The sequence below is a fragment of the Cuculus canorus genome, chromosome 1 (assembly GCF_017976375.1).
Source record: "Cuculus canorus isolate bCucCan1 chromosome 1, bCucCan1.pri, whole genome shotgun sequence".
NCBI lineage: Eukaryota > Metazoa > Chordata > Aves > Cuculiformes > Cuculidae > Cuculus > Cuculus canorus.
In genome coordinates this window covers 3,537,001-3,549,293 of record NC_071401.1, presented here as the reverse complement: position 1 = coordinate 3,549,293, position 12,293 = coordinate 3,537,001, and the positions used below count along the sequence as shown (strand labels likewise).

The window sequence follows — 12,293 nt, the reverse complement described above, 5'->3', positions numbered from 1 at the left end:
TGGATGGTCTTTAAGGTCCCTTCCAATCCAAACCATTCTACGATTAGCCGAATGTGGATGCATTTTCAGAATGCCTGAAAAAAGTTTACACTTCGAATGAAAGCTATGCAGCATACTGCCTTTCTAGTTATTCCTCCAATACGATTTTATACAGTAACATTTTTCACAAATACAACCTTTTCCAGATTTAATATTCACTTCACTGACATAATAAGTGGAAAGAGCTATTGGTGGAGAGACAAGAAATAAGAAAAGAAAACAGCCAAATTAAAACAGAAAAAAATGAAACTTGATCAACAACCAGAGGCTGGTTTGCGTTTGGTTTTTTTTTTTTTCAACTACAGTCATAATTCATGGTATTTGAGTCAATCTAAGCAATAAAAGAAATACTTTAGGATGTAGAACAAGACAGCATTCTCTACGGTAAGAATGTTTAGTTTTGTTAGTTTTTATAAAAGAGTATTTACAAAGCTTATGCTTATAACAAGGAAATCATAGAATCACCAGGTTGCAAAAGACCTCTAAGATCATTGAGTTCAACCATACCTATCTGTCACTAAACCACATCATTGAGTACCTCATCCACCTGTCTTTTAAATACCTCTAGGCACGGTGACTCAATCACCTCTCCGGGCAGCCTCTGCCAGTGCCTGAGAACCCTTTCAGTGAAGAAATATAATAACAATACAGACGTACATCTGTATTCACTGTAACCGTATTTCACAGTTGAAATATCAAAATATTTCCATATAAATTTAATACAAATACTAAAACATTACATAAAGCATTTTTAGAACTTAATCACTAGTCACATATGCAACAAAGACATATTGTGAATCTTAACACCAAATTTTAGATAAAAATTTGATTAAAAATAAGGTTTGGGAAAGGTTAATTTTGAGTTTCATTAACTTTTATTTCAGTGAAGAATATAATTTTGAAAATCTTCAGTACTGTTTCAAATCCTACAAAAGATACAGGACTAAAAATATCTGTTGAAGTCAATAGGCAACAAGAATATAAAAGCCAAGCAGAGATCCTTCTATCTCCACTAATTAACATCATCGGATGGGCATCATGCAATGCTGTGGATATTTGTTACTACATGGAAATGCAGAACAGATGTACCAGGTCATATAAGGCAAATCCACTGGGTCTTTTAAGTGTTGTGTTATTATTTCCACTTGAGAAACCCTTGAGACATAAATCACTGGTCACTGCAGAAGGTTTCACTATACGCTTGAGATGTTCTTCTACTCCCGTCTTGATATTTACTGTCACTGACAAAGACAGCAACATTTTAGGCAGAATTCTCTTCACCTACTCAACCATTGTGAAGTTTCTGTTCTTAAGACTGCTTTGCTGCTACAAACAGGCGCATAGAATGCAACTACAACCAAGATAAATCAGATACTGTTGGCTGTATGGTTTTTAGCAGAGCGAGCAGAAGGCACACACACACAAATATTTAATTGTATGGAAACACTCTGGAGAAAAATAAACTTACCTAGAGTTTTACACGCAAAAAGAGCCATGGCACTCTGCAGCCTGTCTGGTCGGACAGCCTGGACCACAAGTACCTTAAAATAAAGTATATGCAGGGAATGTGAGTTTATAAAAGTATACAGTGATAATTTACAAAGCAAGACTCTTCTAATAAGGGTGAATTCTTCAGAACAAAGTTGCTGAATTTCTCTTCAGAACAAAGTTGTTTGCCCTGAATTTATATAACTACCTGATCATTCCTTTCCAAGATAAACTACTGTAATTGTTCTTTTCTAAGCCGCTTGTTCTGTTCACAGAATCACAAGACTGATCCACATCTCATATCCATTTGTAAGCTGGAACATTTTTCTAGTCTGTTTTAGGAAAAGAAGTAGCTATGTGTGTAGCAGGAATGACCGAAAGCAAACTTAGCTTTATACTAGGAGACAAAATTCTACACAAGTATTTTAGGTAGTAACCTAATTGGAATACTAATATTTCTGATTTCAGTGGAGCAATACAGTAAAACAATCAGTTTTGAAAGAGTTCCTTTGTTTAAGCGCACCTTTACAGTTTTATATTTAACTACTTCTTCTGACTTCCAAATCTCCTACTTCTCCAGATGCTTTTACTCTTCTTCAAAAGACTACAGAACATGAACAGCTAATCAATTCACGTACAAATGAAACTAGTAGCTTCCCTACCAGCTGCCTCTTTTTCAGTTAACTTCCTGAAAATGTTCAATGCAGGCAACTAATGCAACTTCAGCAGAAATTATTTGTTAAAATCACCACCCCTTCTTCTACCCCCTTACTTGCAGAGCTGTAAACCCCAATTCTGAACTTAATATCCCATTCCAGTTTCCAAGTCTGGAATATCTCTGTAGTTTTGGAGGAAAAAAATAATTTCATTAATTTTTTTATTAAATTTTTAGAAAATACTGCTTTTAAAGCTTGAGATGACACTACATGCTACTGTACTATTTTTACATTTAACATACAGTGGGGCAAATTAATCTAACCAGGTAGTTTCAGTATATTTAATTAACAGAAATGTTCTTAGCACTTTCTACGCAAGGAATTAGATATGAAATATGCTGATCATTCCAGATTTATTTCCCTATAAATGTCGGGTTTTTATGACAACACATTGCAGGTAAGAATTGCTGTTTTGAATTTCATCAAATCAAACGTGACCCAGACAAATTCCTTTCTAAAATGGTTTATTCTCAAATTCCATGCATGCTATTTTAGAAGCTCTCCTCCTCCACAAAAACTCCAAATACAGAACTCCCAAAAGACAACCATCATGAAACTACACTGTCTTATACCCCATCTCTTCTTTAATAAGTCTTCATTTTATTTGAAGTGACTTCAAATGAAAAATCATTGCATCATTTGAAAACAAATAATGACACCCTTTCTTCCATTAAAAAAATGACATTTTTCACTTCCAGAAGAGAAAGATCTCCAGGTGGAGGAAGGAACTCATCTCTCCAACATTCTTAGTGAGTTCTGTAATCACCAACCTTTCAGAAAGAGGAGTATTTCATGACTACTATCCTAAAAAGCAGTGGCTGCTACTGTGATATGTGGCTTTTCAGTTAGAAGTATAACACCTTTAATGACGAACTAAATTAATGACATTCAACAAGCTGACAAGTCTCACAGTAACAAAGTAACCATGACAGAATTTGAATACCTATTCATAAAATTAATTCAGTGACTACAAATAGAGTTTGCTACCTCACAGGGTATGCTCAGTTGCAGTCAATACACCAACACAAAAAAAACTCAGGTAAGAGGTAACTAAATATGGATCACAGAAAAAAAAATCCTCGGACTAAATAAACTAGTTAAGCTGTAAAACAATGTAGATACTGTCTCCACTTATAACACGACCAGGCCTGAAGCCTAAATTTCCAAGATGTAAAACTTATTTCCAATGCTGAACTCATATTTTTTTTTTAAATAACTTAATATGAAAGGATTACCTGCTGAAATAAGGAAATCCTTTTTACAATAGTAGATGGGAAGTCTTGTTCACACACGGAACTCCGAGAAAAAGTGCGCCACAGACTTTCATCTTCAAAGCAAAGTGTCTGATAGAGACCTGGGAGAGAAATCTACAAAACAAATAACACATATTTAATTAAAAAAAAAAAGAAGAGCCATTTGGACATTATATATTTTAATTAATTCCCAAATACCCCTATGACTCTAAACTGGTAAATACTTGTGCTATCACATAACTCAGTTCCACTTTATCCTCAGAGTTCAACAAGAAAAGAGTAGGTTTTAAAATTAACCATTTGCTTACCTATTCCCAGTAAATGTTAAATCTGCCCTATGTTCGCTCTATGTTTTTATTTTTAAACTTGCAGGTTGTCTTTAAGCTTTGGGCTCAACCCAGTTGTAGTTCTTTCTTTTAATCATGACCAGGTTCTTTTTAGAATTAGAGAATAGTTTGGGTTGGAAGGGACCTTAAAGATCATCCAGCACCAACCCCTCTGCCATGGGCAGGGACACCTCCCTCTGGATCAGGCTGCCCAACGGCCCATCCAACCTGGGCTTGAACACCTCCAGGGATGGGGAATCCACAGCTTCCCTAGGCAACCTGTGCCAGTGCCTCACCACTCTCATCGTGAAGAAATTCCTCCGTATGTCTCGTCAGTACATGCTACTGAGTCATCCAGTTACTCACTTTCTGTTTATTTGTGTGTTTATTTGTTTAAACCCTTAACAATCATGATTTCCACACCATTATTGCAATTGTTGCTGAGCCATGGTGAAAAGAAACAAAAAATAATGAACTCTGGATATAGTTGCAAAAGGCCTTGATCAAGGTCTTCCTTCTTGCTGCTGAGATACACGCACGAGAAGAGCCTACGACAGATTTTTAAAGTCTAGTATTTTCATTTAGTTCCCTTCAGGATCACAGGATTTCAACATTGACTTTGCAGAATGAATCAAAACAAGAAGGTGGTTTTGTTTCAGTTTGAAATTTCTTGATCTGAGCGAAACAAACTCTGAAATACCTTCGAAGTTAAGCATGGAAATCTAGTAAGTAGACTAAACATAAGGAGAAATTTCATCATGATGAGAGTGGTGAGACACTGGCACAGGTTGTCCAGGGAAGCTGTGGCTGCCCCATCCCTGGAGGTGTTGAAGGCCAGGTTGGATGGGGCCTTGGGCAGCCTGGTCTGGTGGGAGGCGTCCCTGCCCATGGCAGGGGGGTTGCAACTGCATGATCTTTAAAGTTCCTTCCAACCCAAACTATTCTATGATTCTATGATTCTATGTAGAAAACTAGCTTCCCAGTTAACAGTTTGTGTTTTTTAATACCATATGAAGTGGTTTGTGCAAGTCCCTACATAAGGGAAAAGTTCAACTTAAATATTCTTTGCAATTTTTCCTCAGTATATTTTACTGTCTGTAGAAATTGTAGCACCTTGGGTAGGCCTACAGTGTTTTCTGATCCCAGTAAGATCATAGGTTCATTCATATGCACTGAAATTCATCATTAGATGGGGCAGAGATGTACAGGAAAAGGCTCAGAAAAATGAGATGAAATTTAAGGACGAAAAAACAGTTTTGTTTTCAAGTGCTTATGTATGAAGACAGTTTCTGGAAGAGAGAATAGACAGTTTAAAATAATAAAAAAAAAAAGAAGTCCATCTGAAAAACATATATTTGAGTATTTAAGTCCAAATTACTATTTGCAAAAAATGAAGGCTTTTATAGTTAAATTCAACCCACCACATAGTGTATACCTTCAAAGATGCTACTGCCCAGGCTCGGTCTTGTTCTATCCAAGAGGGAATCTGGTCACGAATACTTCTTTGCGAATCCTTTTTGAAGCAAGTAACATTAGACACACAAGGTACATATTTTTTTGTGAAATACTGTGTTCAGTAAGAAGATTGTGAAACTCATACTTTAAATCAAAACAGCACTCACAGCAGGAAACTTTCTGTGGTCTTTTGCTAAGTTCATCAACAACATAACAAAACAAAAGCTACCAACAATGACCTAAATTTCAGATCTACTGTTTGCATTACCATTTGCTTTACGACTTGAGCCTAAAAATGTTTTATCAGTTAGAGTATCTCTATAATGCATTCAACTCTAAGTAGTTTTCTTTTCCATTACAAACAAGTGACCCAAAGGAGTGAGTATCTGCATATGTACTCTGAGCAACTGACTTCAAACAAATAACTCCATTGCACGTATTCACAGTCATGAAAAAGATGGTTCTTCACACAGAGGGAAATTCTGGGGTAATTCACTAGGCAAAACATCACTTCTGGACATCCCTGCACTGGTAAAAGTTTGACAATAGCTCTATTTATCTGCTTCTTAGATGCTGCGGGTGGAGTAAACTAACTTTGAACACCATAGCTTAAGCTTCAGTGCAGTCTCTGTATTCACTATATCATTTTGTATAAAAATCTTAAAGTAGCCATTAACCACCTGACAGTCTCTGTCTGGAAATCCACTTGGATCTCTAAACCACTGAATAACTTCAAGAGTCATCTGAAGCATTCAGCAGAAAAAAGGAAAGCTTTCTTGTGAAAGCATTTCTCAGCCATGAGTTATGAACTCTGCGAATGAATAAAAGCAGAAAACTCATGGATATTCTAAAAACAAGGTACTTAACAATGGTCATTTTCTTGTACCACTGGACGAATGGGATACCCTGATTGATATCTAAACAAAGCTAAAAGTAAAGTAGTTTTGTATTATGAAAACTAAGGTTAAGCCTGACAGAAATGAGCTACCCTGACCCTGATCAAAAGAGAGGAGGAGATTAGCAAAAGAAGAGGCAAAGACTGAGATCATGTTTCCTAAAAACACCTTTCAAAACCTTCCTCAAAATATTTGGTTCAAAGAAGGGTGATAATGGGGAAGAATATGGAAAGCTTAGCTTTTTTGTCTACCTTCTTCTACTGGGAGGTTATTTTGAAAGTGTGAAGACTCAATAGAATTGAGGGCACTCGTTAAACTATATTATGATCAGTCAGGCATGCAACAAAAGCTTCTTAAGCTAGCTCTGTCACCTAGGAAAATATATAAACACATCTCCAGGTGTGGAACTCTGAGGCTTGGGGAAAAAGCACATCAAAATTAGCCAAGTATGTGGTCAATTCCATCAATCCATACAAAAACTAGACCTCATTTATGATACCAGGAAAAAGAGCAATTCTGAGACACCGATTTTCCTTCTCATACCTTCTCATACAATGAAAAAAACAAATGGCAATCCTGGTAACAGAAAAAAGATTTAAAAAGGCAACAAAGGCAAAAAGTTATGCAAATTAGAAAATGCCACGTTAAAGTTCAATTTATATAAAGAAGTTATTTGTTCCTTGAATTCATGAATGCAATTAATTAAACAATATAGTAAGAATACAACTTTAACTTTTCAGGATTTAAGTAAACATTCCTTATTTCCAAATACAAAAGTAAATGCAGCTTACTGATTTTCTTATGGTATCTCCAATGATCACACCTGTAAAAGTCTCCCATTCCTACAGGGAATAAATGAACAACACAGATAAGTCACGAGACTTCTTTAAGAATAAAGATTAATATACAGTAGCATGGAGGCAAAACAGGAAGATTAATTTAATTAAAGCCCAGATTCTGAAAGAGTTGCAAGATATACTCTAGAAAATACTACCAGTATGTAGGTCCTTTTGCAGAATCCAAACTAACAGTGTCCTATAAGAAAAAGAAACGAAAGGAGAAGCCCTGTCCTTTCTCAACACTCACAGCTCCCACTCAACTTGCCTAACTAGAGACTAGCAAGAAGTAACATTCATGGCTGGAAAGGACCCACATACTGCCTGAAAGGGCATCAGCATCTAACACAGAACCAATAAGCACAGAATCCATGTTTCAGCAGATTTTCATGTTATAGTATTCCAAAGATGCAGTTATTAGACCAGCAGGAATACTTAAGATAATGGATTTGTGTTCTGAATATTTTGGTTGCATTAAGAAATGGAAACATAAAGTGAATTTATGTAGGCCTAAAGCTTCTAGACTTGGTATTTGTATCCAGGAAGACAACCTTTAATCATTTTAAAACAGATCAAGTAAGCATTTTAAAACATACTAGAACTGACAACTGAGAGAATCCTATATTTGGAGGTAGGAAGAAAAACATCTTCAAAAGTATTGGAATTTTACATAGTCACTATCTATGATTCTATGATAAAGGGTTTTTTTAATTGTTCAAGTAACAGTCAAATGAAAAAGTCTGAAAGAGAGCCCAGCATAGCTTTTTGCACCCATTAACCTACTTGAATCTTGAAACAACTCTCTCTTTCAACTGCAAATTGATGCTCTTCTCCCAATTACAAAGAAAATGTTTGTGCAGAAAAACACACAAAGGCACTCTGGTTTTAAAATCAGGAATCATGTAATACTTCTATGAGGAAAAGCAGAAGTATAATGTATAGATACAAGTAAATCTACCTCAGAAAAAAATCTACACATATTGATACAGGAAGAGCATATCTCTGCTAAGAGCCAAGACATTTTATAGAATAATCTTGAAGTTGTACTATAAATTTCTCATCACCATAGAAAAAATTCATAAGTGTAGAAGCTTGAACTCTTTTGGGACAAGGACTTCAAACACTAAATTCTCTAGTATTATAATAAGCACCTTCTAGTCTCATCACATTAAAAGCTTTAATAGAAATAACTTTACAAGAATAAGTACTTCAGCTTCGTTTTCCTCAATAAATATTTTGCACCAGCACTCTTCTCTCAACAATTTAATTAAAATAACTTGTACCTTTCAGAGAAGTAAGAAAATCATTGATATTATTTGCCTGTTTTCATTCTTGAGGACTCGGATACTACGGGAATGGGCATTATATATAATCCAGATGAAGTTGGTTATGAGCTCTAATAACTGATGGAAACGCATGCTAAAAAATAGCAACCATGAAGCTGTACTCACACGAAGCCTCGGCAGTCAGGTTTAATTAAGCTAGAAAACTATTTGAAAATTGCTGCCTTGAAGACTTTACAAACTCAAGGACTAGAAAGATAAAGCAAGATATTTGCTGAAGCTGAAATGATTAATTAGGTAAGTTCTAATAAATTGGAGTTAGCCAGGGTATGCCACAAGATTAATTCAGGTTCTTTTTATAAGGCAGCTTCATTGCTGAAAGACTGTGGGATTTCACTTGATACAACGCACAAATAACCCTTGCTCACAGGAGGGTATCCATCACTTGACTTATAAAGGAATATCTGTACCTAACCGGAAGGGTGGATAAATGTCTTGCCACATGGAGGCTGGAAACACCGATACGGTGCCTGCAAAAAACTGTGAGAACTCTCCATAAACATCGCTTTTCAGACTCCTTCAAAAGGCAATCACGTACCTAACTTTTCAAATGGTAATCTTCACTTCAAACCTAATAAATATTATGTTGACATCCAAAAGTAACTATCATAGAAATATAGTGGCATGTAAATCTAAAATCCCAAGTCCTACACTTACTGATGAAAACTTTTTAACTACTTAATTACTCTTCATATTAATTTTAAGTAAATCACTTGGGGATATTCTCTTCTAGTACTCACATTCTCTTGAAAAAGTTCAGGGTGCATTCCTCGTACAAAATGTAGAGTGAACATTAGCTGATCAGCCTGAAATAAAAGTGGTAAAAATATAAATATATGTTCATCAAAAGTCACCTTTCTGCCTTTATTATGAGGAACAAAATTTCATTAATAAACCTCCTCTTATTCTATAGCAATGACTTAATGACACATTTTCTAATTCAAAAGTGCTCCATACCTCTGCAACTTAAAGACAAACACTAACCCAAGCCTTGCGTGTAAATACTTCTGAATTCAAATGAAGAAGAAAAAACACTTATTTTTAATACAGTAAACATACTAAACAGAATCCATTTTTTTAACTGTGCATTGGAAATCCTTGAAATCTTCTTAGAGATATTTGTTGAAATAGAATTTTGAAAAAAAACCCCCAATTGTAACCTGTATTTTTCCTAGGAATGTTGCATCACTTGGATTTCAGCCATTTTCTGAGCACTGGAGAATTTATTGGAGCCATAGAATAAACCATGCAAACATTCAAGACAATACTTTTTAGAAGAATATTGCCTTGTTAAAACTATGATTCCTTTGTCCACACACAGAAACGTTCATAGATGTGTTTTACCATAGCTATGCTGGAAAGCACAGATGGTAATGAAGTCAATGTGAAAAAAAGGGAGTTGATCCTCTGGAAAATCAGGATCATTTAGAAACAGAGAATGTGGTCTCCAGTCTTCAAGGTCTGACTGTTATCTGGAGGATGTATTTTACCAAACAATAGAAGTTATACACACATTTTCTCCCATTAAAATTTTAAGTAAACATAAGGAAGGTGATACCTCTTGTTTTCCTTTGAAGAAAGTAAAATTTAACAACAAAACATAAAGCACAGGTCAGAGGGAAGAAGAGAATAAAAAACAGTGATGCATGGGATTGGCTTAAGTCTGCAAAGCATAGGCATCTCAGCCAGCTGATAAACACAACACACTTGCACTCCTACACAAATCAATTCCACTCTTGACAATGTCATTTGAATTTTTCACGGTGTGGTTTCACACTTATATGCCTTATGTGTACCTCAAACTGACAGCCTGGTTCTCCTTAGCTTCACAGAATTATCACTCTGAAGAATATTAGATTACCAAGAATACCACTGAAGAAGTAATTGCATGGGACTTTTCAAAAGACACAGTACCTGTTGGGATCTGAACAGGATGCATCCAGTGGGATGAGGTTTAATAAGGCCAAGTGCTGAGTCCTGCACTTGGGACACAACAACCCTCTACAGTCCTGGGGAAGAGTGGCTGGAAAGCTGTCTGGAGAAGAAGGACCTGGGGCGACCAGTTGACAGAGGCTGAATATAAGCCATTAGTGGCCCAGGTGGCCCAGGAGGCCAAGAATAGCATCTTGGCTTGTATCAGAAACGGCGTGGCCAGCAGGACCAAAGAAGTGATTGTGCCCCTATACACAGCATTGATGAGGCTGCACCTCAATTACCACATTCAGTTTTGGGCCCTTCACTACAAGAAGGAAATTGAGGGGCTGGAGCGCATCCAGAGAAGAACAACAAAGCTGGTGAAGGGGCTGGAGAACAAATCTTATGAGGATTGACAGAGGGACCTGGGGCTGTTTAGCCTGGAGTAAAGGAGGCTGAGAGGAGACCTTATCACTGTCTACAACTGCCTGAAAGGAGGTTGCAGAGAGGTAGGTGCTGGTCTCTTCTCCCAGGTAATAGCTAATAGGATGAGAGGAAATGGCCTCACGTTGCACCAGCGGAGGTTGCACCAGCTCCAGTGCTCAGGAAAATTTCTTAGCACAACTCCACTTAGTAGTATACATGAAGTCCATGTACACACAAACAAAATAACATCATGTTCCCAATTCTAACGTTTAAAATAGTATAAACTTGAATAAGCTATACCATTTATGAAGTGCCTAGGAAAGCCTTCATGTCATCTCTAAAAATTTGTGTGGGAAAAAAGGTAGAAATAGCAGTGGATTGCTGATGGCATGAGGAGCTTACTTGTTCTCTCCACTATCAGAACTTGATACTAATTTGGAAAGACCATTAGTCTGAAGCCACATAGTAACACACTTTCAGTATTTTCTAAACTCTAATCAGATCATTTGCAGTGAAAGCCTTCCCCAGAAATCTCCTCTCTGTGCCTTGCTTTTGAAATCTTTAATCTTTTCTGACACATAAAAATAGCTGCCTTCCAATATTCAAAAGATGCAATGACTTATTGGAAGGCTTCTCATACTCCTGACTTCAAACACACACATTAAATTATGAGAAGCCATCTGGACTTTTAAACCAAAATCCTTAGAAATAACTGCTAACTCTGTATCCTCAATATAGCGCTGCTAGACTGGGGGGCAGGGAGGAGGTGGTGCAAGATTTTCTGAGTTCTCCCCATTCTAACTGATCAAACACCAGCCTTGCACCACGATTCATGCTACCGCTCAAATCATCTATGCAGATCTAATTATGCATTCATTCTTCAGCCTGGTGCTAAGAGACAAATACTGTTATTTATGACTTTTCCATGAGAAAGGAAAACTTAGAATTCAAAGGGAAAAGCATATTTATCCTAGGTTTTCACCAGGAAAGCAAGAAGAAAAAAGCCACTTGATGGGTTCTGATTAATGAGAAGCTCGACATGAGCCGGCAATGTGTGCTCGCAGCCCAGAAGGCCAACTGTATCTTGGGCTGCATCAAAAGAAGTGTGGCCAGCAGGGCAAGGGAGGTGATTCTGTCCCTCTATTCCTCTTTTGGGAGACCTCATCTGGAGTACTGTGTCCAGTTCTGGAATTCTCTACATAAGAAGGAGATGGAGCTGTTGGAATGGGTGCAGCAGAGGCAACAAAGATGATCAGAGGGCTGGAGCACCTTCCCTACGAGAACAGGCTGAGAGAGTTGGGGTTCTTCAGCCTGGAGAAGAGAAGGCTCCAAGGAGATTTTATAATGACCTTCCAGTATCTGAGGGGCACCTGAGGACAGCCTTGTCGATTACAAAACTGCTCTGTGGAGAACTGTGCAGAGCAATCTTAATTCTGTTACATCCTAATCTTAAATCCTCCTCATTTTGCATGTTAAATACTGCAAGCGTGATTTTTGCATGTATTACATATGTATAGACACAACACGGCTTATTTGAGGCAGATCGAGCGTTGGTTACTGGAAAAATACTTTCAAACCCAGTGCACTGTATACAAGGAAAA

At 37.0% G+C, this 12,293-nt stretch overlaps 1 protein-coding gene across 1 annotated transcript in view; it reads right to left on the bottom strand.

The window, feature by feature from the left end:
- Positions 1-12,293, bottom strand: part of DYNC2H1 (dynein cytoplasmic 2 heavy chain 1) — a 170,036-nt gene that overhangs the window by 66,358 nt on the left and 91,385 nt on the right. Inside the window, exons 71-75 of the mRNA XM_054088995.1 lie at positions 9,093-9,158; positions 6,965-7,015; positions 5,258-5,335; positions 3,479-3,610; positions 1,508-1,580 (exon numbers count right to left, since the gene is read on the bottom strand). Of these exons, the coding sequence (XP_053944970.1) occupies positions 1,508-1,580; positions 3,479-3,610; positions 5,258-5,335; positions 6,965-7,015; positions 9,093-9,158 (400 nt within the window). The remainder of the gene's footprint in view (positions 1-1,507; positions 1,581-3,478; positions 3,611-5,257; positions 5,336-6,964; positions 7,016-9,092; positions 9,159-12,293) is intronic.